Source organism: Neofelis nebulosa, chromosome 16 (genome assembly GCF_028018385.1).
Source record: "Neofelis nebulosa isolate mNeoNeb1 chromosome 16, mNeoNeb1.pri, whole genome shotgun sequence".
Taxonomy (NCBI): Eukaryota; Metazoa; Chordata; class Mammalia; order Carnivora; family Felidae; genus Neofelis; species Neofelis nebulosa.
The window spans coordinates 4,804,935-4,831,764 of NC_080797.1; the positions used below are offsets into that span (position 1 = coordinate 4,804,935).

Genomic DNA, 26,830 nt, shown 5'->3' on the forward strand with positions numbered 1-26,830 from the left:
CGGAACAGCAGGAATCTCAAAGAAGGAAGAACTCTCTACAAGAGGATGAGCAGCACCGGGGATGGAGGCAGGATATTGCTTGTAGCTCAGGGCTCCTTAAGAACTTAAGTTCTCAGAGCCTGAGAGAGTAAAGGTCACCTGTTAGGAGAGCTTCCAGGGGACCATTGCTATCAGGGAAGGGTAGATTTTAATTTATAGTACAGCTCAGGATGCAGCATTAGGATGAACACTTGTCTCTAAGGCTCAGTAGAAAAAAAAAGTGAAGGTGCATATCAACCCAGAGAGATTTCCCCCAGGAGCTGAGGTCCAGAGGAGTGCAGCCGGATAATTTAACTGACTAGATAGTTAAAAAAAAAAAAAAAAAAGTAATCTGGTATTGTTCTTTTTAAATAGGTGTATGGTTCTCGGGGCACCTGGGTGGCTCAGTCGGTTGGGTGGCCGACTACAGCTCAGGTCATGATCTCACGGTCTGTGAGTTCGAGCCCCACATCGGGCTCTGTGCTGACAGCTCGGAGCCTGGAGCCTGCTGCGGATTCTGTGTCTCCTCTCTCTGCCCCTTCCCTGATTGCTCTCTGTCTCTCTCTCTCAAAAATAATAAACATTAAAAAAAATTTTTTTTAAGAGGTGTATGGTTCTTGTATGTTCTTTTGTTACATTCCTGGTCGACAAGATACTTGCTATTTTACTTGCTCCTTGTCTATTAAAAATGAGGTGAGGAGGCCCATGCCACCTCCAGCACATGTAGCTCCCTGGTAGTGATACCAATTCTAATCATGATGAGGACAATTGCTGCAGCATGGTAGAAAGGCACAGCGTCGCAAGCCAGAGAGAAAATAATGAGAAGGGGGAACTGACTGAAAAAAAGATTAATTGGCCTTCCACTGCTGTCAGAAGTACTGGGAGAACGCCTTGTAAGAGATGCCGAGCTTTCCAGAATGAGCACAAATACTGCAAATATATTCATTCTTAACTCTCGTTTCACAACGAGGGAGGAACTCAGGAAAACAAATAACTAAACACATCGCAGTGGCAAAAAACAAAAAAAATCTCTTATATTTAAAAAGGACTAGAAAATCTACAGAATATTTCTCTCTCAAGGAATCCCTAATCCCAAATTAATCCCACGTAGTTATAGTGGAGAGTTTGCATTATTAATATTGTTGAGGGTCTAATCCAAACGTTTTATATTTTCACTTATTTTATGTAGCTAATTAGTGTTTTAATTTATTTCTACTCAATCTTGGGATCAAGAATTTCCTACCATCTTATGAAGAAAATAAGTTACTTCCTTAATAGAAATCAGCCTCTCTGATAGCTAGCTGATGTTTTACCAAGTGAGACTTACCAGATGTTCCATGTTGTGTATACCTAACGCCCACCTCTAGTTTCACCTGCTCCCCCCTCCCCAGGGACAAGGGGGGTTTAGGGCATTGACCAGCACGGATTGGCCTGGCTGTTCCTATCCTATTTTATTCTTGGTGACTAAATCCTTCTCCATAAGATGTAAGCAAAATCTCTTTCCTTCTCTTCTTGATGCAGAAAAAGATTAATTGACATGGGGGCGGTGGAGGGGGGTGTGGAAAGAGAGACTCACAAGTTATTTGCGGATAAATTTTTTATCTGCAAAAATCCGGAGTAGAAAACAGAGTGACAAAGATGTTCACATTTTGTGCATTTCTTTGGTCACTTTTCAGCATTTGGTTGAATTACTCTTCACTTATGATTTTCGTGTGGACCTCCCGGCTCTTCACCCGCAGCTTGTTGACCTGGGACTCGGCAATGTCAGCCCGTTCCTCGGCCTCCTCCAGCTCGTGCTGGAGCTTGCGGAATTTGGAGAGGTTGACATTGGATTGTTCCTCCTGAGAATGAATGGAAATGCATTTAGGAGGGAAAAAAGGTCAGGATTTCTAGTTTCTTAGGTCAATGGGTCTCAAATTTCTTTTTACTTGAAAAGACTTCACTCTAGTAAACCTTTTTTTTTTTAAAAAAAAACCTAGAGAAATGCTCTTGAATTTGTTTTTATTTTTTTATTTTATTTTTTATTTTTAATTTTCCTTGCATGCTTCTTGAACTCATGGATAACAAGGAGGGACAGGTGACATCTGCCATCAGGATTTCTAAAAGTTCTCCTTTTTAACATGTAAACATCTTAGAGCCATTACTAAATATGTCAGTTTTCCAAACTTTTTGTCCCCCTGAGTCTGGTGAATGAAACCAAACCTTCTAAAAATGCAGGTACACCACCTGTGTTATACTGAGCTAATAGCCTGGAGTATAAATTATTGCTTGTTGAATATAAATTATTGCAACTTAATGCAGTTTACAAATTAAAGAAAACTTGTTTCTTAAAATAGTTTTGAGTAGTCTCTGATTATGTTTGAACAGATAATCAGTGAGTTTGGGAAGGCCAGTTCGGGTTTAGTCTTTAGTAATTGTCCTTTTTTAAAAGGCTCATTGACAGCTGTCCATAATGTGACATTCAAATTTTGAAGTGAATAAAACTTAGAATCACTAAATAACAGAGCTTGAAAAAAACCTCAGATCTTCCTCTTATAGATGAGGAAAGTAAGAGCCAGAGAGACATGTTAAGTCTCTCTGTCACCACCCCCCCCCCCCAACCCGCGCCCACTCCCTGCCCCAGACCTTAGAGGTCAGCAGAAAAATGAAAAACATTCATGGACAAAGGAACTAATTTGTGATAAGTAGGTGTATATATATATACATACATATATATATACCCATACTTAAATACTTAGGAAATCAGCATTATTTATTATTTAAGATAAATCATAGGCTAGAGAAGTGAGATAAGGTGGAGTGCCAAGAATCTGCTGATTTGAACATAACCAAGATCTTCTGAGCTCAGTGGTTTGAACATAAGCGGGACCTTCTGAGCTCCAGGCTTAATATTTAACTGCTTACTTGTCACCTTCACTTATGTATACAGTGGTATTTCATTGTTTCCAAAACAGAATTCCTGTTTCTTTCTTGCCCTGTGAATCTGTTCCTCTCTTAGTTCCGCATTTTAGTCCTTGCTGTGCCATCCACCCGGTTATTCAAATCACAGACTTGATGAATTGCCTTTGATTTCCTTTCTCTCTCGCCTCCCAAGGGTGACCTTTTAGCATATCCAGTAGTTTCTCCCTCCAGAATGTGTCTTGAGTCTCTCCACTCTGTCTGCTCCACCACCATTGTAACACAAGCCATGGGACCGCCTGGAAAGCCTCATAAAATGTCTCCTTGTACTGCCTGTGTTACCCAACAGTCCATTCTCCACAAAGTAGCCAAAATATACTTTAAAGAGTATAAGCCCAGGCATGACTGAGCAGTTCAGAACCCTCCTGTGGCTTCCCAGGGTCCCACTGTACTTGGAATACAATCCAGACTTCCTACCAGGGCCTAGAAGACCCTGCGATCTGCTTCCTACCTCACTCTACTGCCTCTTCTCTACTGCTCTGTCCGTGGTTCTTTCTGTTCCTTGAACCAGACTCTTTTCCACTCAAAAGCATTTTGTTGCTCTTGCCCTTCCCTGGAACCATTTTCCCTGGCTCCTTGAGTGGTTGGTTTCTTCTCATTCTTTAGAATGTCATTGACCATTTTCCTTTGATCCTTCCTCACCATACCCTCCTTTTCTTTCATCCCTTAAATGAAGTTGGTTCTGCCATATCTGAGACCAGAGGCTGCTCAGTCACTCCAAGGGGTTTGGAACTCACCGCTTCCTCAGCTTGTCTCTTATAAGCTTTCACCTTCGCTTGCAGTTTGTCCACGAGATCTTGGAGCCTGAGCACATTCTTGCGGTCTTCCTCAGTCTGAAATAATATTTTTAAGAGTGAGTCTCTTGAGAGTACAAACACCATCACATTTTGTTGTACATTTGCTTTTTGATCCCTTGCAAACTAGGGTGAGAACCTAGACAGGCCATTTTCCTTACCTGGTAAGTGAGTTCCTTTACTCTTCTCTCGTGTTTGCGTAGACTCTTGACAGTTTCAACATTGCGCTTCTGTTCACTTTCAACTTCTCCTTCAAGTTCGCGTACCTGCAAAAACGTGGGCATTTTAAAGACATTTACTGTGATCCATTCACTCAACGGATTTCTGCTTCTTCAAACGACCTGTGGTGCTTCTTTCACTCTGTTTTATATCTAGGTTTCATGCCCTAGTCTAATTGTCCCCTTAAAAGCTCTTTGGCAGCAAGGAATGTGTCTCATTCCATCTCTGTATGCCCCACTCATCCAGCAGCACTAGGTCCTCAAAAGGCCCTGGACTGGAATGAGGAAATGTGCCATCAGAAGACCCACCCTGGCCTCCAGTTTCTGGATCTGCTTCTTCCCGCCCTTCAGGGCCAGCTGCTCAGCCTCGTCCAGACGGTGCTGAAGGTCCTTCACCGTCTGCTCCAGGTTCTTCTTCATCCGCTCCAGGTGGGCGCTGGTGTCCTGCTCCTTCTTCAGCTCCTCGGCCATCATGGCCGCCTGTTAGCAGTGAAACAAAACCGGTTGAGAGCTGGGCTGGCGCATCAGGGTTCGAGTTCGAGCACCACCGTGTTGCCCTCTGCTCACATCCGTGATGGCCTTCTTGGCCTTCTCTTCTGCGTTGCGGGCTTCCTGGACAATGTCTTCCATCTCTCCCTGGATCTGGGAGATGTCTGTCTCCAGCTTCTTCTTGGTGTTGATCAGGCTGGTGTTCTGTTAAAATAACAAATTTAGAAATATTTAGTATATGAGAGCAAAGTTGGGATGCCAGACTTCTAATGAACTCACAGGCTAGTTAATTAAGTAATTAGTATCCCTCCTTGTTCAATAAGTTATCTGAGATGACAATATATTTTTGAACGACAATCAACTTCGGATGTCACAGTACAGATAAATATTACTAACCCACAAATATTAAATGTTTTAAACGTTATCCTCCATAAAACACTGTGAGTACATTCTTAGATAAAGCTACGATATGAGCAAGAATTTCATTTTCATTCCTTTGTATTTTTCACTCTTCTGTTATACTCACTTGGGTGTGGAGGAGCTGGACGCGCTCACTGGCGTCCAGGAGCTCCTGTTCTGCGATTTTCCTGCTCCTCTCCGTCTGCTCCAGGGTCGCCCGCAGCTCCTCGATCTCAGCCTGCAGTAGGTTGGCCCTGCGCTCCACCATGGCCAGCTGCTCCTTCAGGTCCTCCTGGCCCCGGAGCGCGTCGTCCAGGTGCAGCTGGGTGTCCTGTGGAATGAACGATCGTTGAGACACCTCGTTCTCAGGGCTGCAGTCTCCCCAAGCCCCTTGGGGCCCTTTTTCGAACCCACTTACTTTGAGGATGGCCTGGGTGTTCCTGTAGTTCCTCAGGGCCTCTGCAGCCATGCGGTTGGCGTGGTTCAGCTGGATTTCCATTTCATTGAGGTCTCCCTCCATCTTCTTCTTGAGCCTGATAGCATCATTCCTGCTCCTGATCTCAGCATCCAGGGTGCTCTGCATCGACTCCACGACTCTGATGTGGTTTCTCTTCAGCTGGTCAATTTCCTCATCCTTTTCAGCGATTTTCCTGTCGATTTCAGACTTGACTTGGTTCAACTCCAGCTGGATGCGCAGGATCTTTCCCTCTTCGTGTTCAAGAGATGCCTTTAATGACAGCAAGGGGTGACGTTAGGGAATGGAAGTTTATGGTATTCTAGAAATAGGAATCAGTTCTTACTTTTTTGCTACCATAAGACATCTTTGTTCCCTCGTTACAGAAATTTCTACAATGTGTTGTTGGTTTTATATATTTCTGTCTCCCCAGCTCGATCATTCCCTTGAGGGCAGGGACCTTAACTTACTTGTTTTTGTTCCTTTGGTGTCTAACACAGTTCTGACTAACACCTGTGTGTTAGTTGCATGCATAGTCAAGTCTCCATCCTCATATGTAGTACACAGAGTGAGAATTACTTTTCTTTTCTTTTGATTCAAGAATTTCATCAATTTTACATGTAATAGACTCTAATTCCCCTTGTAATTGTTTTTAGAATGTATGATAAAATGTCTACCTCTGCCTCCTCTAGAGCAGCCTGAAGTTCAGACTTTTCATGTTCAATTTGCTTCTTTACTTTTTCTAGTTCATGGATACGTTTCCCTCCTTCTGCAATCTGCTCAGTAAGGTCAGAAATCTCCTCTGTTGGTGAACAGAGATATAAAAAATTTGTTCAGTGAAGGAAAACATTTTTTCAAATCTTTGGTTAAAGGAGATTAAAATGTACTCACGTTGCAAATTCTTATTTTCCCGCTTCAGGGTTTCAAGTTGGTCTAAGGATTCCTCATAAGCATTCTTAATCTTGAACAGCTCTGTGCTAAGGGAGCGGGACTCCTTTTGGGAAGCTTCAAGTTCAGCATGAGTTTCTTCATACTTCTGTTTCCATTCTGCCAGGATCTGCAGGGCAAAGGGCAGTCAAGAAATTTAATGGAGAGAGTTTGATGCGATATGAGAACCATCTATTCTGGCAGCTGACAGGCAGAGTTGGGATGACCTGAGACTGACAAGTAGTTATGAATGAAAAAAGTAGAAACCACAGGACTTGTCCTCCCCCACTGCCACCTGCCATGGAGCAGGAGCTCCCGAGAACAGCTCTTTCAGATAGTTGGAATAAGGCCACTGAAGGCAGCAGGCTTTGGTCCCGTGTTGAATGCCAAGGCAGAGGCTGCAGCACAAGGTACCTTGTCGAAGTTCCTCTGCTTCTTGTCCAGGGCCGCGCAGGCCGCGTTTGTTCTCTCCACGTCGAGCATGAGGTCCTCCACTTCGTTCTGGAGCCGCTGCTTCGTCTTCTCCAGGGAGGCACATTTGGCGTTCACCGCTTCTACGTGCTCCTCGGCGTCCTGCAGACGCTGGGCCAGCTTCTTCCTGAAAGGTGAAATAAGGACAATAGAAGTGAAGGCCATCAGCAGAATTGGAAGTTTCCAGGTATGTACAAAAGGGTGCTTTCCACAACCAGACTCCTAACAGTCTGCTCTTCAAGCTTGTTTTGTAGGCCTAGTTCTGTGTTGACTCATTCCCACTCCTGCAAACTAAATGCTGACAACAGTCCTAATTTCAACATCACCACACTTCATAGTCTGGTTTTAAGGCCATCTGTGATCAGCCCAAGCCAACATTTTACCCATTAAGGTCACTGGTTTATTCCTTCTCTGTAAAATATTAATATCTGTCTTGAATTACTGAAGTCTCCCCAAGTCTTGCCTCCACTGAATTTTCATCTCCAGAAGGTAGAGTGTGTATCTTGCTAATCTTTGCAAGACTGTCACACATGTTAAGTACTCAAATGTTGGATGAATTGAATTCAAATAAATTCAAATTCATTACCAAATATGCTTGATTTTGGCTAATTGTGTCCCTCCCTTATTTTTCCTGGCTTTCCATTAATCCTTTAATAAAAATAAACTTTTCCAAATCAATGTCAATTTTGCTTTGTGAGCTCCACTGAAAATCTCCTCTAAGGCATCCACCCAAACATGATTCCAACCACATGGTTGTACACTTGTCACGGGATAAACGACTAGCTCCCTCCTGAAACCTTTTGAATGAGTAGGTTTCTTCTTGTCAAGATTCTCCCTCTTCACAGTTGCATCTCGAACTGTTGATTGCATTGAATATTTGGTCCTTTTTGAAACCATGTGTTTCCTTTCTTATTGCAGAATTTATGTTTTCTTTTTAGTCTTTAATAGTATATGTCTTTGTTCCCCTACAAATAGCCATGTTTTTACATCTCAGAAGGATGAGCTATGCTTTGAAATCTCGGTTATTTTTCCCTTACATACCTAACATCTTCGAACAATTTTTCAACGTTTTTTTTTTTTTTTTTTTTTTTTTTTTTTTATTATTTATTTTTGGGACAGAGAGAGACAAAGCATGAACGGGGGAGGGGCAGAGAGAGAGGGAGACACAGAATCGGAAACAGGCTCCAGGCTCCGAGCCATCGGCCCAGAGCCTGACGCGGGGCTCGAACTCACGGACCGTGAGATCGTGACCTGGCTGAAGTCGGACGCTTAACCGACTGCGCCACCCAGGCGCCCCAACAATTTTTCCATTAGTGGCTGAGAGGAAGGAGAGGCACAGGGCAATACAGTTAACTCTTACTCTGTCTACACCTTTATAGATAGAATGATGCCCAAAATACCCCCTTTTGAAAATAGTCGTTCAGCTTCCTCTTGCCTTACCTGCTTTCTCTTTTTGCCCTCTAGCTTAATTCTTTTCCTGCACTGCCAGATTGTCTGTCTTGCTTTGGTTTGCGTTCATGCGTGTTTTTTCCATTGTTTTTAAATTTTGTTTTTGGAGCAATGGACATTTTCCCATATAGCGCTTATAGCAGATGCACTTGGTTAACAGGGATATTTCCATTTTAACTAAGTCTAGAACATACTTGGCCTCCTCCAGCTCCTCTGTGCGCTGGATAGCATCCGTCTCGTATTTGGTCCTCCACTGGGCCACCTCGCTGTTGGCCTTGGACATTGCCCTCTGCAGCTCAGCCTTGCCCTCCTGCTCCTCCTCATACTGTTCACGCAGCAGGTCACAGTCATGGCGGGCTGATTGCAGGGCGTGGGCCAGTGCACTCTTGGCCTAAGAACGTAGAGATCAGTGACTTAATTTTATATCTTTAAAGTGATATTTAGTCTCTAGGCTCCTAGAGGTCACCAGAAGAAAATCTATGGAAGTAAGAAAACCACAAATAACCTCAAAAATAAGGATAGTGACAACAACAAGTAGGGCTTACCTTTATCTCCTCTTCAAGCTGCCTTTTTAGTTCCTCAATCTGTTGTGTGAATGCTTGTTTGCCCCTTGAGAGCTGAGAAACTAACGAGTCCTTTTCATCTAGCTGGCGTGAGAATTCACCTATTAAGACCAAGATGGATAAAACTCAGCCTTACTTTTGGAAATCAGAGCTCTGAATTAAAAGCTGGAGCAGGGCAAGGGAGCTGAGTTTGAAACACTTTGGAGAGTATGGATTACAGCAAGCCACCAACGTCCACTTCAGTTCTGATGAGAAAATCTATATGAGAATGAGAAGTATGGAAAGCTTTGAGGCAGATTACATACTTACAGGCAACACAAAACATTTTGCAAGGTATTTAAGATTATTTGATCACAGTAGAAATTGGTCAAGAAACATGCAACAAGAAATGTAAATCAAACCAACAAAACATCCCAGTGCTTCCTGTCTAAGGCAATAGTGTTGTACTAGTGTACCTTACACTGAAAGTTGATTGAAACAAAGAATTTATTGTATGGAAAATAGGAGACTTTGACCGATTCCCTCCATCAGTAGAAGTGATGTTCAGAAGAAAATCCTGGAAGCATTTTTATGTTAAGAAATGATCAAATACCCTTCCACCCCAGAATTCATTGGTTTAGGGGGCCTGAGAAGTTCCTAGACTAAATGGCATTTAAATCCAATCCAACTCTTCAGGCACCATAATTCAGAAAACATGCTGTGCTGTATTAAAAAGGGAGGAAAGACTTTCAGCTCCATTTTTGAACTGGTTACCTGGAAGCTTTATCTCTTTAATAAGAATGACAACTTTCTCTTTTTTCCATACCACTAAATTCTAGAAGGAACTTAGAAAAGATTCTTAAGATTCTTTGAGAATACAGGTTTTCTTCTTCCTGCATGAAGTATACTAACTATCTGCATGACAATAACACAAGCCTTACTTTGAACTTTGTTCTAGAAAGAACAATATTTGAATGGATATGAAAAAGTGGTTCTCCAACACTTTGATCTGCCTATCACTTTAATAGTCCAGACAACCCATAAAATAATTACCATCTTGTTAACCTCTTGCTTGAGGAGGTAGAACTTTGGTAAAATAGTTGGTAAAACTTTGGTAAAAAGTTAATTAGGGGAAGGGGTTAATGCACAGACTCTCCAATTTGGGAAGTCAGAACTCTACAAACATCCCTTGAAGGCTCCAAGGGGGGGTTTGTAGTACTATTTCTCTGCATGATGGTGCTAGCTAGCAGCAGTTGGCCAGACTTCAGGAAAAAGAGTGGAGTAAGCGTTCTTGGACAGCCACCTCATCATTGCCATAGTCTGTCATTTTTAAAATGTGGATTACATTACACAGGCCGTTGAGGGTAATAGAGTAATAAATAACTTGGGCAAGCATTTTGAAAGATGAAAATAAATATTGTGAAGATACACTTTAAATCTGATAACTTGATTAAAGTCAAATCTGCTTTAAAATGTGAACGAGCAAAAGAGCCTGGATCTCTTTAGTGAAATCAACAATTACAACAAAAAAGAAAGCAGTCCGTGCCAGGGGTCAGTAACGTGTTCCTACGAGTGGTGGTGGGTGGCCCCCAGGCAGATAGTATGTGATCTCAATTAAGTCATTGCAGAGGTTTTCAGCAAATTAAGCATCCAAGCTAAATTTGTCATTCAAGGTCAACACTGGTCAATGGCCCACCTGATTCTGTCTGCAGACGCGCTCTCTGAGCCGTCAGGTCATTGATCAGCCGCTGCTGCTCCTCTTCCTTGGTCTTAAGTTCACTCACCTGGTCTTCTAGAGTGCGGCACATCTTTTCCAGGTTCCCCTGCATCAAAAAGTGGTAGAAGGCATCTCAAGCAAGTATTTGGACCACAGAAAATTGCAATAATCCACACATTCCATACGGTGGTACTTCCTTATTTGGAGAATTAAATATCTTTACAAGCAAACAAAGACTACAGAGGCCTTGGGTTGTGGTGGAAAGAGTAACGAATGACAGAGTCTAAACGGGCTACCAGCAAATGGCTTTGGGAATTTAAGTCTTAAATCAGGTGGCTTATCTCTGAGATGAGAATAATGACACTTGATTTTTTTGAGCAGCAAGTTTATGTATTTGTGCTTAAGGGGAAAAACAAAAGCCTAATCAAGGTGAGGTGTTTTTAAAAACCCCATTGGGGCGCCTGGGTGGCGCAGTCGGTTAAGCGTCCGACTTCAGCCAGGTCACGATCTCACGGTCCGTGAGTTCGAGCCCCGCGTCAGGCTCTGGGCTGATGGCTCGGAGCCTGGAGCCTGTTTCCGATTCTGTGTCTCCCTCTCTCTCTGCCCCTCCCCCGTTCATGCTCTGTCTCTCTCTGTCCCAAAAATAAATAAAAAACGTTGAAAAAAAATTTTTAAAAAAAAAAAAAATAAAAAAATAAAAACCCCAAATGCATAGTTGACTTGCTCTCATTTGGAAGAGCTGAACTTTCCGCCCTACATGTTCTTTGGGTGTGGCTGTTCTCACAGCAGAGAGTGGACGCTTTGCCATCACACCCTGGGTGTCCCTCGCTCCCGCCAGTCACCTGCTTGTGCTGCCAGTTACTAAGAACTCTTGACCGGCTCACTCACACCTGTCTCACAGAAATCTCTTTAAGACTTAAACCATGGTTGTACCTTGGCCTTGGAGACGGTCTCCATGTTACTGGCCAGGTCGTCGATCTCCATCTTCAACTCGCTCTTCTCCTTCTCCAGCTTCTGCTTGACCCTCTGTAGGTTGTCTATCTGCTCCCCCAGCTCGGCCATGCTGTCCGCGTGCTTCTTCCTCAGGGTGGCCGCCGTGGCTTCGTGCTGCAGGGTGGCCTCCTCCAGGTCCCTGCGCATCTTCTGGAACTCGGCCTCCCGCTTCTTGTTCATCTCGATCTGGGCGGAAGTGGCCCCGCCGGCTTCTTCCAGCCGCTCGCTGATCTCCTCCAGTTCCCGGGAGAGGTCCGAACGCTGCTTCTCTGCTTTGGCCCGGGAGGCCCTCTCTGCCTCGATTTCCTCCTCCAGCTCCTCGATGCGGGCCTGAGGGTGACACACCAACATTAATGGCAACTCGTGGCAGTTTTGATTCCTGTGATAATGTGGACGAGGTGGAGGTTGTGACTCACCTGTAACTCCTTGATCTTCTTCTGTAGCTGCATGGCAAGGGCCTGCTCGTCTTCAATCTTGCTTTGCAGATTGCTCATTTCAAACTCTTTCCTGTCAAAGGGGCACTTTATGTCAGTCACAGAAACAGTAGTAGGACTTTCCCCATAGACGTGTTCTCATTGCTTACTTTTTGAGTTTCTCATCGAGTTGCTGCTTGTCATTTTCAACATCCATTGTGGATTCTTGGGCCAATTTTAGGTCTCCCTCCAGTTTCCTCTTGGCTCTTTCTAGGTCCATGCGGATTTTCTTTTCTTGTTCCAGGGATCCTTCAAGCTATAAGTTAATAATGCATGAATATAGTTCCTGAAACGTTACCATCTTTTATCCCAGGTTTGACTTGTAGACATTTAACTCCTATCTAATCAGCAGCTTATTTTGATTTTTCCATGAATTAGGCAAATTTGTCCCACCTATTCCATTCTCATAACTATTCTTAGTCCCAGGAATCATCATTTGAAAGGTGAAGTGTACCTCATTACCATATGATTACAGTAAACTGCCAGGAGACAGCATGCCTTCCCTATCTCCCCACCGGAATCCACTGTGACTGTGCTTCACCACACCCACAGACCCCACAGCTGTGTTTCTAACCATGACTTTTGTCACTTCCTCCCTGATGCACACATTTATAGCGGGTTCTCTATTTGGTATCAGACTACGTTTAAAGCCGAATTCATCTTCCACATTCTTTATTTGGAAACCTTTCTTCCTGTGAGAGAGAATCTTACGGATGTTTACTACTTCTTTGCTATTGCTATGCTCCCCACTTGGAGCATCTCTCAATTTCTTTGCATGGCCTCTTGCTTTTCAAGCCCAGGCCAGACCCATTTTGTTTGTACAGATTTCTTTGGTAAACACAAGCTTTCCTTTTCCCTGAGTCTTTTTATGTATATTGTCTGTTAACCAACAACTTTCTTTATTGATTTTTTTTGACTTCTTGGGTGTCCATCTTAGACCTTGTAGCAAAGATAATGTCCTATACACATATCCATTGGAAGCTCTTGAAAAGTCCTCATTACATCATAAGAATGCAAACTCATGTTTACTTAGTTTGTTACAAAATTAAAAAAAAAATTTTTTTTACATGATTTTAGGCTTACGTCATCCACTTGTTGTTCAAGCTTGATTTTAGCTTTGGTCAGCGTGTTGACCTTGTCCTCTTCTGCCTGTAGGTCATCCAGGGTCTGCTGGTGGGCCTCCTGGAGGGCCTTCTTCTCCTTGGTCAGCTTAGCGATGGTTTCGTCCAGGCCTGCCATCTCTTCCGTGAGGTTTTTCACCTTGAAAAATTAAAGAAGAAATGGTATCTGCTTTAAAGCAGGTTTACTAGGCTGGCGGAACCTCGATATGGTAGAACAGAATGTGATTCATACCTTGTTCTCTGTGGCATGCTTCTCCTTTTCAACCTTGGCCAGGGTCAGCTCAAGGTCATCGATGTCTTTCTTGAGCTCTGAACACTCATCCTCCAGTTTCCTCTTCTTGGCCGTCAGCTCGGCATTGATCTCCTCCTCATCCTCAGCTCTCTCAGTCACCTCCTTGATCTTGGCCTCCAGCTGGATTTTCGTTTTAATCAGCTGATCGCACCTTTCCTCTGCATCAGCCAAGCTGTCTGCTTCCTGAGAAGGGATAATAGGCATTTTTAGATTGTAGTTCTTTGGACATTTTCAGATTTTATTAATATTTCAAAACCATATAAGTGAATTGTGTTTTAAAGCTTTAGGTTACTTTTTGTAAACTTCCCATCATCTAGGAAATATTTATTGGACACTTATTATGACACTGGAGAATTTTTTTTTAATTTAAGGAATTTAAGTCATGGTTCCTGATGAAATTATGATACAGTTTTATTTGATAATGATGCAGTTCAGGACATACTATGCCAAAATATGGCACCATGGCATATTGTGTACCATAAACTGAAGGAGTTTGAGAAAATGGAAGATGCAGGAAACCCACTCTGACCTCCTTCCCTCACCCTAAAACAGGTCATTAAACTCCCGTGTAGAAAGTGCCCTTCCTGTACTAGTAGGAAAGAAGACATTCTTATCACCAGAGATGAGAATTGGGGGCCAAGAAGGCTGTATAAACAAACCTTGTTAAACTAACCCTTATCTTTTTAGTTACTTTTTCACCATTTATTACTCTTAACTCAAACCCCTTTGTCCTGTCAAATCTTTACAAATTTATTGCCTGTCTAAAAGATATATAAGCTTCCTGCTCTGCTTATTTCTTTGGGTCTTCAGTCTCTTGCAAAGGCTCCCATGTACATGTAAAAATTCAGTAAATGTGCATGCTTTTCTCCTGTTAGTTGATGTTGGTTGCTTTAATTTTCAGACCCAGCCAGGGACTTTAAGAGGGTCCAGGAAAACTTCTTGTTCCCCTAATGATGACCTATATTTAATGTGTTGGTATATAATTTCAGATAAGTCTCCTTTCTTTCTTTAGTATTTATTTCCAGAAAAGTTTAGTGTGTAAAAAACAGAAAAAATGGTCAGGTATCCAGCAGGTTGCTAGAGGGAAGGGTAATATCAGGAAAGTAACTTAAAGGGAAGATGTCTTACAGTGACAGAGTAGCTGGGAATCACAGGAAAGACATGGAAGAAATAAGAGGCACTAAAAATGTTCAGAGGTGGTGCTTAAAGAAGTACCAGGTGGGTTTCTCATAAGTTAGAATAGAAACTCTGTGGGAGCAGGGGCCATGCCTCTTACTTCAAGTTGTATCCCTGGTGCTTGGAACATTATTCCGTATTTATTAAATGTGGAGACTTGACAGAATGATGTTGGAAAGAGGTCATACTATTCTCAGAGGAGAGGAGTATGATTGGAAACTGAGGTATACCTTGCAGTTAGCACCTGGTTCTCGAAGGTGTGATGAGCCTCTTGTCATTTTGGAAAAACTGTTCAAAGTCACAGTGCCAACCCAGGTAGGTACAGACAGTTCATCTTTCTTTACATCTTCTAGTGAAAGGCCCTAAACCTGTACGTCCAACTGGACCAAAGTAGATGTTCTTCTGAGCTCAGAGGACTGTAGGACAACTCTCAGTACTCAGGTAGTGGGTCTCAGTAGCAAACTGAAAGTCTCTGGTCATTTGCGTCACAAAAGTGGGTTAAGCAGTGGTGTTTGATCAAACATTTCTTCCAGGTCTTCTGGGTGTTTATTGGGACATCAAGCAAGAATGTCAACCCTGTCTCTCATGCTTTGGATAAAAACTGACACTGTCTATAGAAAGTGTTCCCATTATCCTTGTCATGATCCTACTCTTTCAGGTACTGGAGAGTTTCTAAAGATAGAACTGTCAGGGAAGTTGCCAGAATACTGGTTTCAAGTGAATGTATTTTCATCATGATGTGTCCTCCCTCTTCACTGTGAATATTGTTCTTTTCACTGGTCTAATTTGCTCTTCTCAGTAGGGAGAATCTTGGGGAGCAAAGATCACCTCATTTTTTGACCACATTCTGCTAGGAAAAACACTAGGGGGAAAGGGAAAATGCTTTTGTTTTTCCTTTTAAACAGCAAAGAATCCTACTGCAGTGCTTTGTGGTAATGTTGTGTATGGGATTGTGTGGATCTTCTGTGGAGTTGTGAGTTAGGAAAGATTGATCGTCCCTTAGTGAGGTGGAATCTAGACCTTTCTCTAGCAATTGCTGAGCTGAAATTTTCGCATCAGATTGGGTGCTAAACAAATGGGTTCTGATACTCACAGCTTGGACCTGGAGTTGCAGGTCATTTTTCTCTTGCATCAGAGCAACCATCTTCTCCTCAAGTTCTTTCCTTTTTGCCTCTGACTTCGCCAGCTCTTCCTTGGTCTTCTCAAATTCTTCCTTCATGTTGGCCATCTCCTTCTCGGTCTCGGCGCTCTTGAGGAGGGGCTTGATCTTGAAATACAGCTTCATCCAGGGCCAGTGCTTGACGTTCATGAAGGCGCGGATGTTGTACTGGATGCAGAAGATGGACTCTCTGTGACAGAAGCAGAAACGTCCCAAGTCAGGTTCTCACAGGAAGCAGAGTGAAAAGGCCTTGGCTGCTGGGGCTCAGTAAAATATCTCTGTCAATACCTTCTCTCCACCATCCTCTGGTACTCCACTCTGGCCAAGAAGCCTCTGCACCTGGCCTGGGTTCGGGTAATCAGCTGGGCCAGCTTCTCGTCTCGCATCTCCTCTAGAAGCCCCAGAAGACCAGCTTTGAAAAAGACCTGTGTGGGGGTGGGGGGAGGGAGGATTTGCAGATCAGAAACTGTACATAAACTTCAAAGGGACACGGATAGCATCGGGTGGGCTTTAGAGACCATTACCTTGGTGTGACCAAATTTATACTGGGTGTGGTCAACGTCGATGGACCCAAGGAGCTTCTCAGAAGCCTTCTTGCTGTCAATGAACTGCCCTTCAGGGATTGCACTTGCATTTAATACCTTGTATCTGTTTAGGCCAAACAAATAAATGATACAGCTATTGTCACCAGTAAGAAATCTTCTTGCCTTATTTTAGAAATGATGTAACTTTTGGGTAGTCTAACAAACATAAACAAGAAATCATATCTACGTCTTTATTCTCTGCATATTCAAAGGGTGTCAAACTTTTGGCATATCAGCATACCAAATGATCAATACAGAGTCTGTTAAGTGTGTTTCTCTTCTCCTCAATTATAATAGAACGTATAAAGGATTTTTATTTCAATCAAAAAAGTTGAAATAAATAAAAGAACCTCTTAAAATAATTTGAAGTGAGAAAGTCTGACCTCTGTTTGAAGTCTGCATAAAGGATTCTGCTGGGGAACCCCTTCCTGCAGATGCGGATGCCTTCCAGCACTCCGTTACACCTCAGCTGGTGCAGGACAAGTTCATGCTCCATGGCCCCTAAAGGGAAGGATACACATGCCTTATTTCATGGTCTAAAGCAAACACACTGGCACTTGTCTGGATGTCAGAAGTGTCTTACCGGGGGTTTTGGTTTCATTGGGGATGATGCAGCGTACAAAGTGGGGGTGAGTGCTCCTCAGGTTAGTCATCAGCTTATTCAGATTCTCCTGTGGAATTAATGAATATTTGGTTTGAAAGTGTGCTCTTTTCATACATTCATATTTACAGACATAATCACATAATCACTGTGACAACCGTGACATTGCTTCAATTCTAACGAATGGTATCCTAATTTGAATTTGCAAAGAGTTCTTTCTGGAATTTCCACATTCTCAAAAAGTCCTTTCCTTTCCTGTTTTTGTGCATTATAAACATATTTGTCTACAAGTTGTTGAGGTGGTTGTTCATTGCTTTTGAATCTCCTAGCATGTGTTGTAGACTTAATATGATATTCTAAATGTAGGGAAACACCCCACCCATACTGTTTCACCTGGATATGTGATCTGACGTTACAAGTAATTCAGTGTCTTATTCCAAATCTGTCATTTCTTTATTTACCCTACTTTCAATTGTATCTGCTTCTCTATCACATTCCTATTCCTTTTCCTAATTACAGAGCTGTGTCCTCCTGCTCATTCCACAGAAAGTGGCCTTTTAGTGCTTCACTCTGGGAATTGGCAGAAAACCAACAGCCATGTTACCAACTGTGAGAAGGGTTCCAATTTGTGGAAATCCTGTTTGTTTGTTTGTTTGTTTGTTTGTTTTTCCAGAATAACTAAAGCTTTCATTGTTACAGATGGGATTGTCCAAAGAAAAGCAAATTTTCCTTCAAGAGCTATTTTTTTATCACATCTGTTTTATACCCTTCGTTTAGAATCAGCCTCCAATTCCCAACACTGTTCTTCTGTCTTTGGCTTTCAAAATCCACTCTATTCGGTTCTGTGCCAATATATACCTAGGCACGTGCATCATTTGGAGACTCCCACATACTCCAAAAAATCTCGTTTTGCTTAGTCCTATCCCAATAGGACCTTTTAAATGTCAAATGACTTTATTTCCTGGCATTCAGATTTAATTTTGTTATCTGATACTGACTTCTGCAATTCACTGTCATCCCTCCTGACACCTTGTCTCCTATACACTGAAGTGTCTCTTCCAAACTACCCCAGACCCTCTGAGACTCCATTCTACCACCACCAACTGACCTAGATCTTTGAGTCACATTCAGTTCTGGAATCCTTGCAAGATTACTCCCCTTGCCCCACAGATACAATAAAATTGAAGTTCTTAAATCAAATAAGAGAGAGCAAAGGATGTTTGTACCCTGAAGAGAGCAGACACAGTCTGGAAAGAAGAACCCTTCTTCTTGCCGCCTTTCTTCCCACCACCAGCCTCTAAGGGGGGTAGAGAGAGCACAAGCAAATCATAAGACAGGCTTTCTCAGTATATGTTTTATACATTAAATGAAAGATGACTTCTGTTGCAAGTTACCTGCTTCAGCAGCTGCTCCCCCAGTGAAGAGGAAAGCCAGAGTCTTCATTGCGGACTTCTGGTACAGCCCAACCACGGTCTCATTCAGGGGGTCCTTGTTCTTGTCCAGCCAGCCGGCAATGTTGTAGTCCACAGTGCCAGCGTAGTGGATCAGCGAGAAGTGGGCCTCGGCCTTGCCTTTGACCACCTTGGGCTTCTGGAAGTTGGCGGACTTTCCAATATGCTGCTCATACAGCTTGTTTTTGAAGGAGGTGTCTGTAGCCTTGGGGAACATGCACTCCTCCTCTAGGATGGAGAAGATTCCCATAGGCTGAGAGTAGAAAAAGAAACAGATGCCGTTTGAATTTTGTCTGCTTATAGAAATAATATGTAACATCATGATCCTATTTGAGTAAATTCATCTTTTAATTTCTTGCAACTAATGAAGACTTATTCCTTGGGCCAGAAGTCGTTAAGTTAGCAAATATGTATCAAGTGCCTCTAGAGATCCAGATGCTGTGCTGGGCTCTGGGATGTGATGGTGAGGGAGATGATCGAAGGGCATGCTCTTGTGGAGTTTGTGTCTCGCCCCAAGGCTTTACAGCCGTATTTCTCCCATTGTGACTCAAAAACTGGTTGCATCAGAATCACTTGATGAAAATTCAGGTTCCAAGGCCCCCATCCACACTGACCAAAAAGTTTTTCCAAGGGTAATGTGCAATTTTATTAAGTACTTGTGGTGAGTCTTAAACCGAACTTTGAGAGCCTCTGCTTTTAAGTACTAGAAATTGGCATTTCAGTTACCAGTAATAATGAATCTAAGGATGACGAAGTGATAATAAGTACAAAATACTCTATCTAGTGCTCTTTTATAAGGAAAGATGGCTTTAAATATGAGGCCATCATTGCAAACCATTGGGAAATGTAGAGTTCTGTACGTTAAAGAAAATATTCACTCTCCTTTTACCAGGATATCTACCTTGGAGTTAGCAGAAGAAGGAGTTTTCCTGATTTTGTTTACCAGTGGAAATATTTTAAGATTCTCACTTAAATACTATTCAGCAGTATACTCTGTGACCTGAATAGTCCTACGAACCTTCTCGATGAGCTCGATGCAGGCAGCCAGGTCCATCCCGAAGTCGATGAACGTCCACTCGATGCCCTCCTTCTTGTACTCCTCCTGCTCCAGCACGAACATGTGGTGGTTGAAGAACTGTTGCAGCTTCTCGTTGGTGAAGTTGATGCACAGCTGCTCCAGGCTGTTGAACTAGGGCGTTGCAAACACCAAAGAGCTCAAGTGAGTTTGGGAAACCCAGGGGGAATTCGGCAGAGCAGACACGAAGCGGAGGGGCCTTAACAGGGCCGCTTACTCCAACAACTCACATCAAAGATCTCAAAGCCGGCGATGTCCAGGACCCCGATGAAGTACTGTCTGGGCTGCTTGGTGTCCAGCTGCTGGTTGATGCGGGTGACCATCCACAGGAACATCTTCTCGTAGACGGCCTTGGCCAGGGCGCCCACTGCGTTGTATACCTTCGTGGACAGAGTAATGATTGTTGCCGTTACCAAAGACGTGTTGAGAAGGCTGGGGATGTGTGTGATTGATTGAGGCCGTTCACTTACCTGCTGCACAGTCTGGCCTTTGGTGACGTACTCGTTGCCGACCTTGACCCTGGGGTAGCAGAGGGCTTTGAGCAGGTCAGCAGAGTTCAGACTCTGGAGGTAGGCTGCCTTGTCAGCAACTGTAAAGACACAATTCAGGCATCCTGTGTGACCTACTGTGGGCCCCACAATTCATAGGAGCAGAGTGATGAGTGAATCATTTTATAGAAAGTCTGTATGGGGGTAAATTTGCATACATCCATCAGAAGCTCAGCTGTAAAGGAAACATGAATATGGAGTGGGCTTTTTGGCTCTGTTACCTTCGGTGCCATCTGGCTCGGCCTGCTCCTCACGCTGCTTCTGCTTGAACTTCATGTTCCCATAATGCATCACAGCCCCCGTGAGCTTGTAGATGGAGACTCTTTCATCAGAGGTGAAGCCCAGGATTTCGATGGCACTCTACCAGGAAAAATGAGAAGACAAAAGGACAGAAGACACTAACTTATTGAGGAGAATTTATACCTTATCTTTAACCACACCCAGAGAGGGGTGTTATTTTCATTCCCATACATAATGGATTAAAAAAAAAAAACAAAAAAACACCCCTGCATATGTAACTTACATCTGTGGCCATCAGCTCCTCTTGGTCATCAATGCTGGGGACTGTGATCTCCCCTTGACTGACGAAGGCATAGTCATAAGGGTTGGTGGTGATCAGGAGCATTTCTGGGTACACAGAAGTCAGGGTATACATTTTACATTAGAGGTTGTTAATAAATGATTAACGTCTAGCGTATAAACTTAAGCTCTTTCTTACCAATTAGGTCTGGCTTCTTGTTAGACATGATCTGATAAAAAATGTGGTAGCTTCTTTCTGCCTTCAGCTGGAAAGTAACTCTAGACTTCTCCAGAAGATCTGCAGTGGAAAGTAGACACTGGTCAGGGCAGAAAAATTATAAAGTTCCTGGAGTGATTTTGGAACTTGGGGTCATTAGCTGCTTCTCACTGGCCCCTTGAGATTTCCACGGAATGTCCCCCCGAGGTACCACATATTGTGCCTCTGCAAACACCATTGCAGTTATTCTTAGCACCTCTGGAAAGAAACTAAAGCCTGCCTGGCCCAGGACATAGACATTTCTCATGCAGAAGATCCTTGACATTTAGAGTATAATTGATTCTCAAGAACCCCTGTCTCCCCAGGGTCTCTTCTCACTTTAAAATAGACCATTAAGAGCAACGTTTATCAAGGCTCAGTAGGCAACTCATTTACCCTCATGTTAGTGTTTTCCTAGAAAAAGTTGAAATTCATTCTGAGGCTGGATTATTTCAGACAAGCCCAACGGCTCCCGGCAGTTCTTACGGAATCATTAGCTCATGACTGAGGATAAAGCACACTGTGGGCTATGGGTAAGACTGGCATTAACCATGGGCATGTTTGGCAGCAGACTGGTGTTTCACAGGCTCCAGGCTCAGCAGGAGCTGCAAAATGTTCCTCCAAACCATCAGTTGTCATTCTTGGATTCTGTTGAGGAGGTCCTGTTACTCACATGTTTCAATATCAGCAGAAGCCAGTTTTCCCGTGGTACCGAAGTGGATCCTGATGAATTTACCCTTGCAAGTAAAAATGATGATGTTATATACCAGACTTGAAGCGCACGAGAAAGAAGAGACTGCAACGATAGTTCAGGCATGCTTTCTCGGGCACTTAAGGGCTGAGAAGAGCCTTCTGTGACCAAGAGACTCACAAAGCGAGAGGAGTTGTCGTTCCTCACGGTCTTGGCGTTGCCAAAGGCCTCCAGTAGGGGGTTGGCGCTGATGATTTGATCTTCCAGAGTCCCCTGCAAAGGCAAGCACGGTCCTCACCTCCGGGGCTCCAGACTTCCTGAGAGCCCTGACATCTTGAGTCTGACCCCAGACCCACCTGAATTTTGCCCGAAGTAACTTCCTCCTTCTTCTTCTCCCCAGTGACTGCAATTGTTGCAAAGTACTGGATGACACGCTTGGTGTTCACGGTCTTCCCCGCCCCGGATTCTCCGCTGCCAAACAGAGACCAAACATCCGTGAGGAATCAACCTCTGTGACGAACGAAAGTGCTTCCACTAGCAGCATTTACTACCTTATGCGTCGATCTTTATATGTCTTTGTCAGTTCATATTATTTCTGTTGCTCTCCACTGATAAGAAGTAGAGAAATCCATCCATTAATCACCTAACACATACTTCTTGAGAGCTTAAAATGTGCCAGGCTCTCTTCTAGGTGGCCTGGGGTTGAGGGGGCCAAAGGGCAACCACCCACAACTATGTGGGAAGTGAAACCGTTAGTAAAAAAAACTCTATGAAACAATTATGTGTTCTTCAGTCTCCTTAGATTAAAGACATGGCTTAGGTTAAGTCTTTGAAGGACTGGACATCTCTCAAGGAGGCCTTAAAAATGAGCTACTGGTAACATTCCCAAACGGCTCAGATGTTCAGGAGGTGGTATGTTATTCCCTTCCATGCACAGAGACGGGATTTTATACCATCTACTCTCAGGAAAGTTCTGTGTAGCCTTTAAGACTGGACTAGCAAATGACAAAATTTGGGGCATTGTTATTTTATATTCTGAGGTAGTCTAAGCCCTCCAACAAGCTATAAACACTATCTATTTCCAGGCTGATCAGCCATTGCCTCAGTATGGGAACATTAACTATTTTGTTTTTCTTTTTTGGTGTCTTTTTCCCAGTGCAAATAAACTGCCGGTGAGTCCCAGGATAGTAATACATACGTGATTAAGATAGACTGATTCTCCCGATCTAGAAGAAAAACAGCAGGCAATCAGCATATATACAAGTTACACAAACAGAACTTTCTGTGGGGACGGACCTGTGATGTTGAGTGTCTCACTTTAAATGGAGTTTTTAAATACATTATTGTCAAGTTATGTATGACATTATTCTTAAACCTCTTAAGTTGAGGAGAAACACAGAATGCTGTTATATCTTGAATTCCTTAAGCTGTGACAATAAGCATGTCCTGGTTTAAGACAAAGAGCGGGGGCTCTGGGCTGATGGCTCAGAGCCTGGAGCCTGCTTCCGATTCTGTGTCTCCCTCTCTCTCTGCCCCTCCCCCGTTCATGCTCTGTCTCTCTCTGTCTCAAAAATAATAAAATAAACATTAAAAAAAAATTTAAAAAAAGGGGCGCCTGGGTGGCTCAGTTGGTTAAGCGTCTGACTTCGGCTCAGGTCACGATCTCACGGTCCGTGAGTTCGAGCCCTGCGTCGGGCTCTGGGCTGATGGCTCAGAGCCTGGAGCCTGCTTCCGATTCTGTGTCTCCCTCTCTCTCTGGCCCTCCCCCGTTCATGCTCTGTCTCTCTCTGTCTCAAAAATAATAAAATAAACATTAAAAAAATTTAAAAAAAATTAAAAAAAAAAAAAAGACAAAGAGCGATACTTTCCAAAGCCAGACACTGTCTAGTTGTCAGCTGTGGATTCCGGTAGCATGCTGTCTGCTGGTCAGTGCATGAAACTTTCTGAAAAGTGGGTAATCTACTAAGGGTTTGGACTATTGTTCGGTATAAATAGTTCATCAAGCCAAGGTTGAGGTGTTGTTTCTAAATGAATCAATTGGCCTCACAAAGAAAAAAAAATTTTTTGCCTTATGGCCACAGACTGCACCCCAAATTCTCATCAACCTTCCCCAAAGTATGGCATCGGGTCGAAGAAAGATCAGATGAGGAGCACAAAATCCTGTTAAAGTGGGGGACACAGCATCTGTTCATGTGTGTGTAGCCCCCAAACACCATCTTCATTCAAAGAGAGGGCATCTTCTCTGAGATGGTGTCTGATGACTTGAGAGATAACAATACTCCTAAAAGCATCAGGTTTGTGGTCAGCAAGAAACTTAAGCACAAAAGGACTGAACGAACGTGTATTTTTCATTTCTATTCAGACAGTGTGATTCAGTTGTTACTGAATCTTAACTCTTATTATTTACATCTATACAATAAATTATGTATTCCCAAGAAGGAGACTGCAAGCAAATGCAGCTGAATCAAGGTGGAGCGGTAGTGTGGCCTGGTAAAATCACGGAGTGGGAGTCTGGAGAGCTAGGTTTTAGTTCCAGCTTTGACGGCTTGTAATTCTCTGTGTATTAATTACCTCTTCTGTACAACCAGGGGGGTGGATTAGATTATTTCCAAAGATCTTTTTAGCTTTAACACGTTGTGACTCTAGGGGGTAAAGTAATTTGTATGAGAAACACTTGAGCCACTCACCCGTCAGCATGAACTGATAGGCGTTGTCGGAGATGGAGAAGATGTGGGGCGGGGCCTCCTGGCGCTTCTTGCCTCGGTAGGCCGTCACCACCTCTGCATTGTACACTGGCAACCACTTATAGGGGTTGACGGTGACACAGAACAGGCCTGAGTAGGTCTGTACCAAAAAGGGGGAAAGAAGGAATATAGTCATTTCATGGGGACCTTAATAAACTGCTGTTTTTCAAAAATATTAACTGCCTGCACAAGCAGAAAGGCCATGAGAATGAACTCACGTAGATCATCCAGGCTGCGTAACGCTCTTTGAGGTTGTACAGCACGGCCGGCTCGTGCAGGTGCGTCATCATGGCCATGTCCTCGATCTTGTCGTATTTGGGAGGGTTCATGGGGTAGACTTGGTCCTCTTTCACGGTTACAGTCTGGCAAGTCAAATAAGAGAGGCCAGGTCAAAAAGTGTCAGCTCACCTTGCGCCAGGTGCCGCACCGTCTCATCGTCTCAGACACTTTACTCACCGCCCCTCCTTCAGTCTTGGCTGTCACCTTCCCCCCTTCCCTGCTTTGCACTGTTGCTTTCACGAAGGACTCTTTAGGGTCCGCCACAAAGACTGATGTCTTGGCATCAAAAGGCTTATTCTGGGCCTCAATGCGCTCCTTTTCAGACTTTCGGAGGTACGGAGCTGCCTCCCCAAAGATGGCCATCTCGGCGTCGGAACTCATGGCTGCGGGTTATTGGCAGCAGCCCAGTCCAAGACCCTGCCTAGGAAAGGAAGGAAAAGTATTACAGACATTCAGATATTACATATTTCACGTTTAGAAAAAGAAAACATTCTGTATTCACTTAGCATTGCGTAGAGTGTGACCACGTTTGGCTAGAGACGAAATATGGGTGTTTGTGTTTTGGGCCAGCACTGATAGGTACGTAACTTAGTCAAGCATTTGGAAAGAGACTGTGGTTTCTGGCTCTGGCTCACCTGCTGTATGACATGGTAGCTGCTTTCTGTTTCATCTGTATACACATTCATTTCTGTTAAGTTGCCTGTGACTGGTGTATACAGGGCACAGAGCTAGGCTCTGACAGGGTTTCCTCCAGCTCTTTCGCTGAGAACACTCTTCCAAGTGGATTATAAGCACCTTGCAGGCAGGGAGTACTTTTCCTTCTACAGCATCCTTCATGCCTCTTACAACACATGTGGGATACATGCAAGGGCTCAAAGCTGGCTTTGTGAATTTGCAGCACAATGGATTTCTGTTGCTAAAATTCTAGGAACTATTTTGTACATACTGAAAACCTTTTCATTACAGATTTGGATTCATTATAGACTCACAAAGACTACCTAAATCAAGGAAAGCAGAAACGGGGGCGTTTGCGTTGCGTTTGCTTTGCGTTGTTTTGTTAAAAAAAAATTCTATTTTACATCAATGTTTTCTTGTTCCCATACCGTAATTTTGACAAATTTGGCTTCTTCACCTGTCTGTAGTATTTCTGAAAGACTAATTCTAAAATATTATTATCTGTTTTCTTGCTTTATTATTGATAATCTCAGAAAAATTTCACAAAATTTCCTTTCCAAGATCTGTCTTTTGCCACTTTAACTAACATTCATTAATCCTGTGCTTAATGATAGTGATAGTAGGTAGTGATAGATAATAGTGATAGATAATGATAGTGATCATAGGTAATTTATTTTATAATCATAAAGATATTTTTCCAGAAAGACTCAAAGCACTTGTGTAAGGTTTCCCATGCTTTTCCATTCAAGCTGCCGGGATTTGGGTAACACAAAATGCTTTGTCTTGCTGAAAATGCTCAGTCATTTACATATCTTTCTTTTTTAATTTCCATTTTATGGACTGTGAAACAACATACACGTTTAAGCCACTTTTCCAAGGCAAGGATTCAGTTCATTCAGATAGCCTCTCATGGTTTTTTTTATATTATATGATGTTGAGGCAAAGCTGTAGTATAGGAAATTTACATTTTCTCAATAAATGAATAATAACACCAAAATGTTGTATTACATGTTGTAACTCGGTTATTTAAAAGATAGACTGCAGTGCTGGTAATAGAAAAAAATTGTGTATAAAACTTCTCAAGACTCTAAGAAAGCATTTTCATATATTGCAGAGGCTATAAATTAATGAGAACCAGTTTCTAAAGTCCCCTTCAGGATTTTTTCAAGGGAAGCATGATCAGCCATGAAATGAAAATGCTTTCAATTTATAACCCCCGAGCACTCTCCAACCACCTTCAGAAGATTTCTTGCCTCCTGTGAGGAATAAGAAAAAAAAAAAAATCAGTATCTTACCTTAGAGATGCAACCTTGAAGTGGGTCAGAACTGTAAGAGAAAGAGCAAATTTCTTCTGATTAAATTCTAACGGTTCCCAATAATAGCATAATTGTTAGGCGAGAATCAGGAAATGACTGGGGACACTGAAACATCTAATTAAAATTGCCACGGAGTAAGTAGGTGCCTTACTGGAAGGGCTGCCAGGGGCAGGGAAACCGGGATGTGTGGCGTGTATGAGGGCAGCCAAGTATCCCTTACCGTCTCCAGACAGAGCCCTGTCCTCACACACACTTACCTTGAAGCTTTATGAGGAAAGACGAGCCAACTCATTCCAAGGGTACTTTTATAGGGTCAAATATGGAAAACACGTAGCCTCCTCCTCTTTCTTAAAACATATTTGGCAAAACATGTTTTTGGCAATGAAGGTCTCCAAGCATAATTCCCCTCATATTAAAGATGTTTGGATATAATTAGAAGTA

At 43.0% G+C, this 26,830-nt stretch overlaps 1 protein-coding gene across 2 annotated transcripts; it reads right to left on the reverse strand.

Annotated features, from left to right (window-relative positions):
- Nucleotides 1–1,597: 1,597 nt before the first annotated feature.
- Nucleotides 1,598–26,405, reverse strand: LOC131498439 (myosin-1). 2 transcript variants are annotated; one of them, XM_058705731.1, is made up of 39 exons: nt 26,369–26,405; nt 24,576–24,819; nt 24,338–24,481; nt 24,063–24,219; nt 22,574–22,601; nt 21,732–21,846; nt 21,556–21,648; nt 21,358–21,421; nt 20,628–20,726; nt 20,433–20,536; nt 20,131–20,269; nt 19,832–19,950; nt 19,592–19,741; nt 19,305–19,475; nt 18,230–18,539; nt 18,062–18,132; nt 16,818–16,905; nt 16,618–16,735; nt 16,175–16,298; nt 15,939–16,075; nt 15,585–15,840; nt 13,256–13,498; nt 12,986–13,162; nt 12,013–12,158; nt 11,846–11,936; nt 11,370–11,759; nt 10,416–10,542; nt 8,723–8,841; nt 8,372–8,568; nt 6,672–6,855; nt 6,222–6,387; nt 6,008–6,132; nt 5,295–5,603; nt 5,004–5,207; nt 4,556–4,681; nt 4,298–4,468; nt 3,932–4,036; nt 3,714–3,809; nt 1,598–1,859 (listed from the first exon to the last, which is right to left on the reverse strand). In XM_058705731.1, exons 2-39 carry the CDS (start codon nt 24,777–24,779, stop codon nt 1,707–1,709), a joined length of 5,820 nt encoding a protein of 1,939 aa, XP_058561714.1. In that variant the 5' UTR covers nt 24,780–24,819; nt 26,369–26,405; the 3' UTR covers nt 1,598–1,706. The 2 variants fall into 2 exon arrangements, with proteins under 2 accessions (XP_058561714.1, XP_058561713.1); XM_058705730.1 differs by having other exon boundaries at nt 19,592–19,950.
- Between the last annotated feature and the right edge of the window lie 425 nt (nt 26,406–26,830).

Excerpts from the sequence above, each read along its gene's own strand:
- LOC131498439 (XM_058705730.1), bottom strand. The coding sequence starts at position 24,779 with ATGAGTTCCGACGCCGAGATGGCCATCTTTGGGGAGGCAGCTCCGTAC. Across the intron at positions 6,856-8,371 it reads GAGGAGCTGGAGGAGGCCAA|GAAGAAGCTGGCCCAGCGTC; the intron begins GTATGTTCTAGA and ends TTCACCTTTCAG. Across the intron at positions 1,860-3,713 it reads AGAGACAAGCTGAGGAAGCG|GAGGAACAATCCAATGTCAA; the intron begins GTGAGTTCCAAA and ends ATTCATTCTCAG.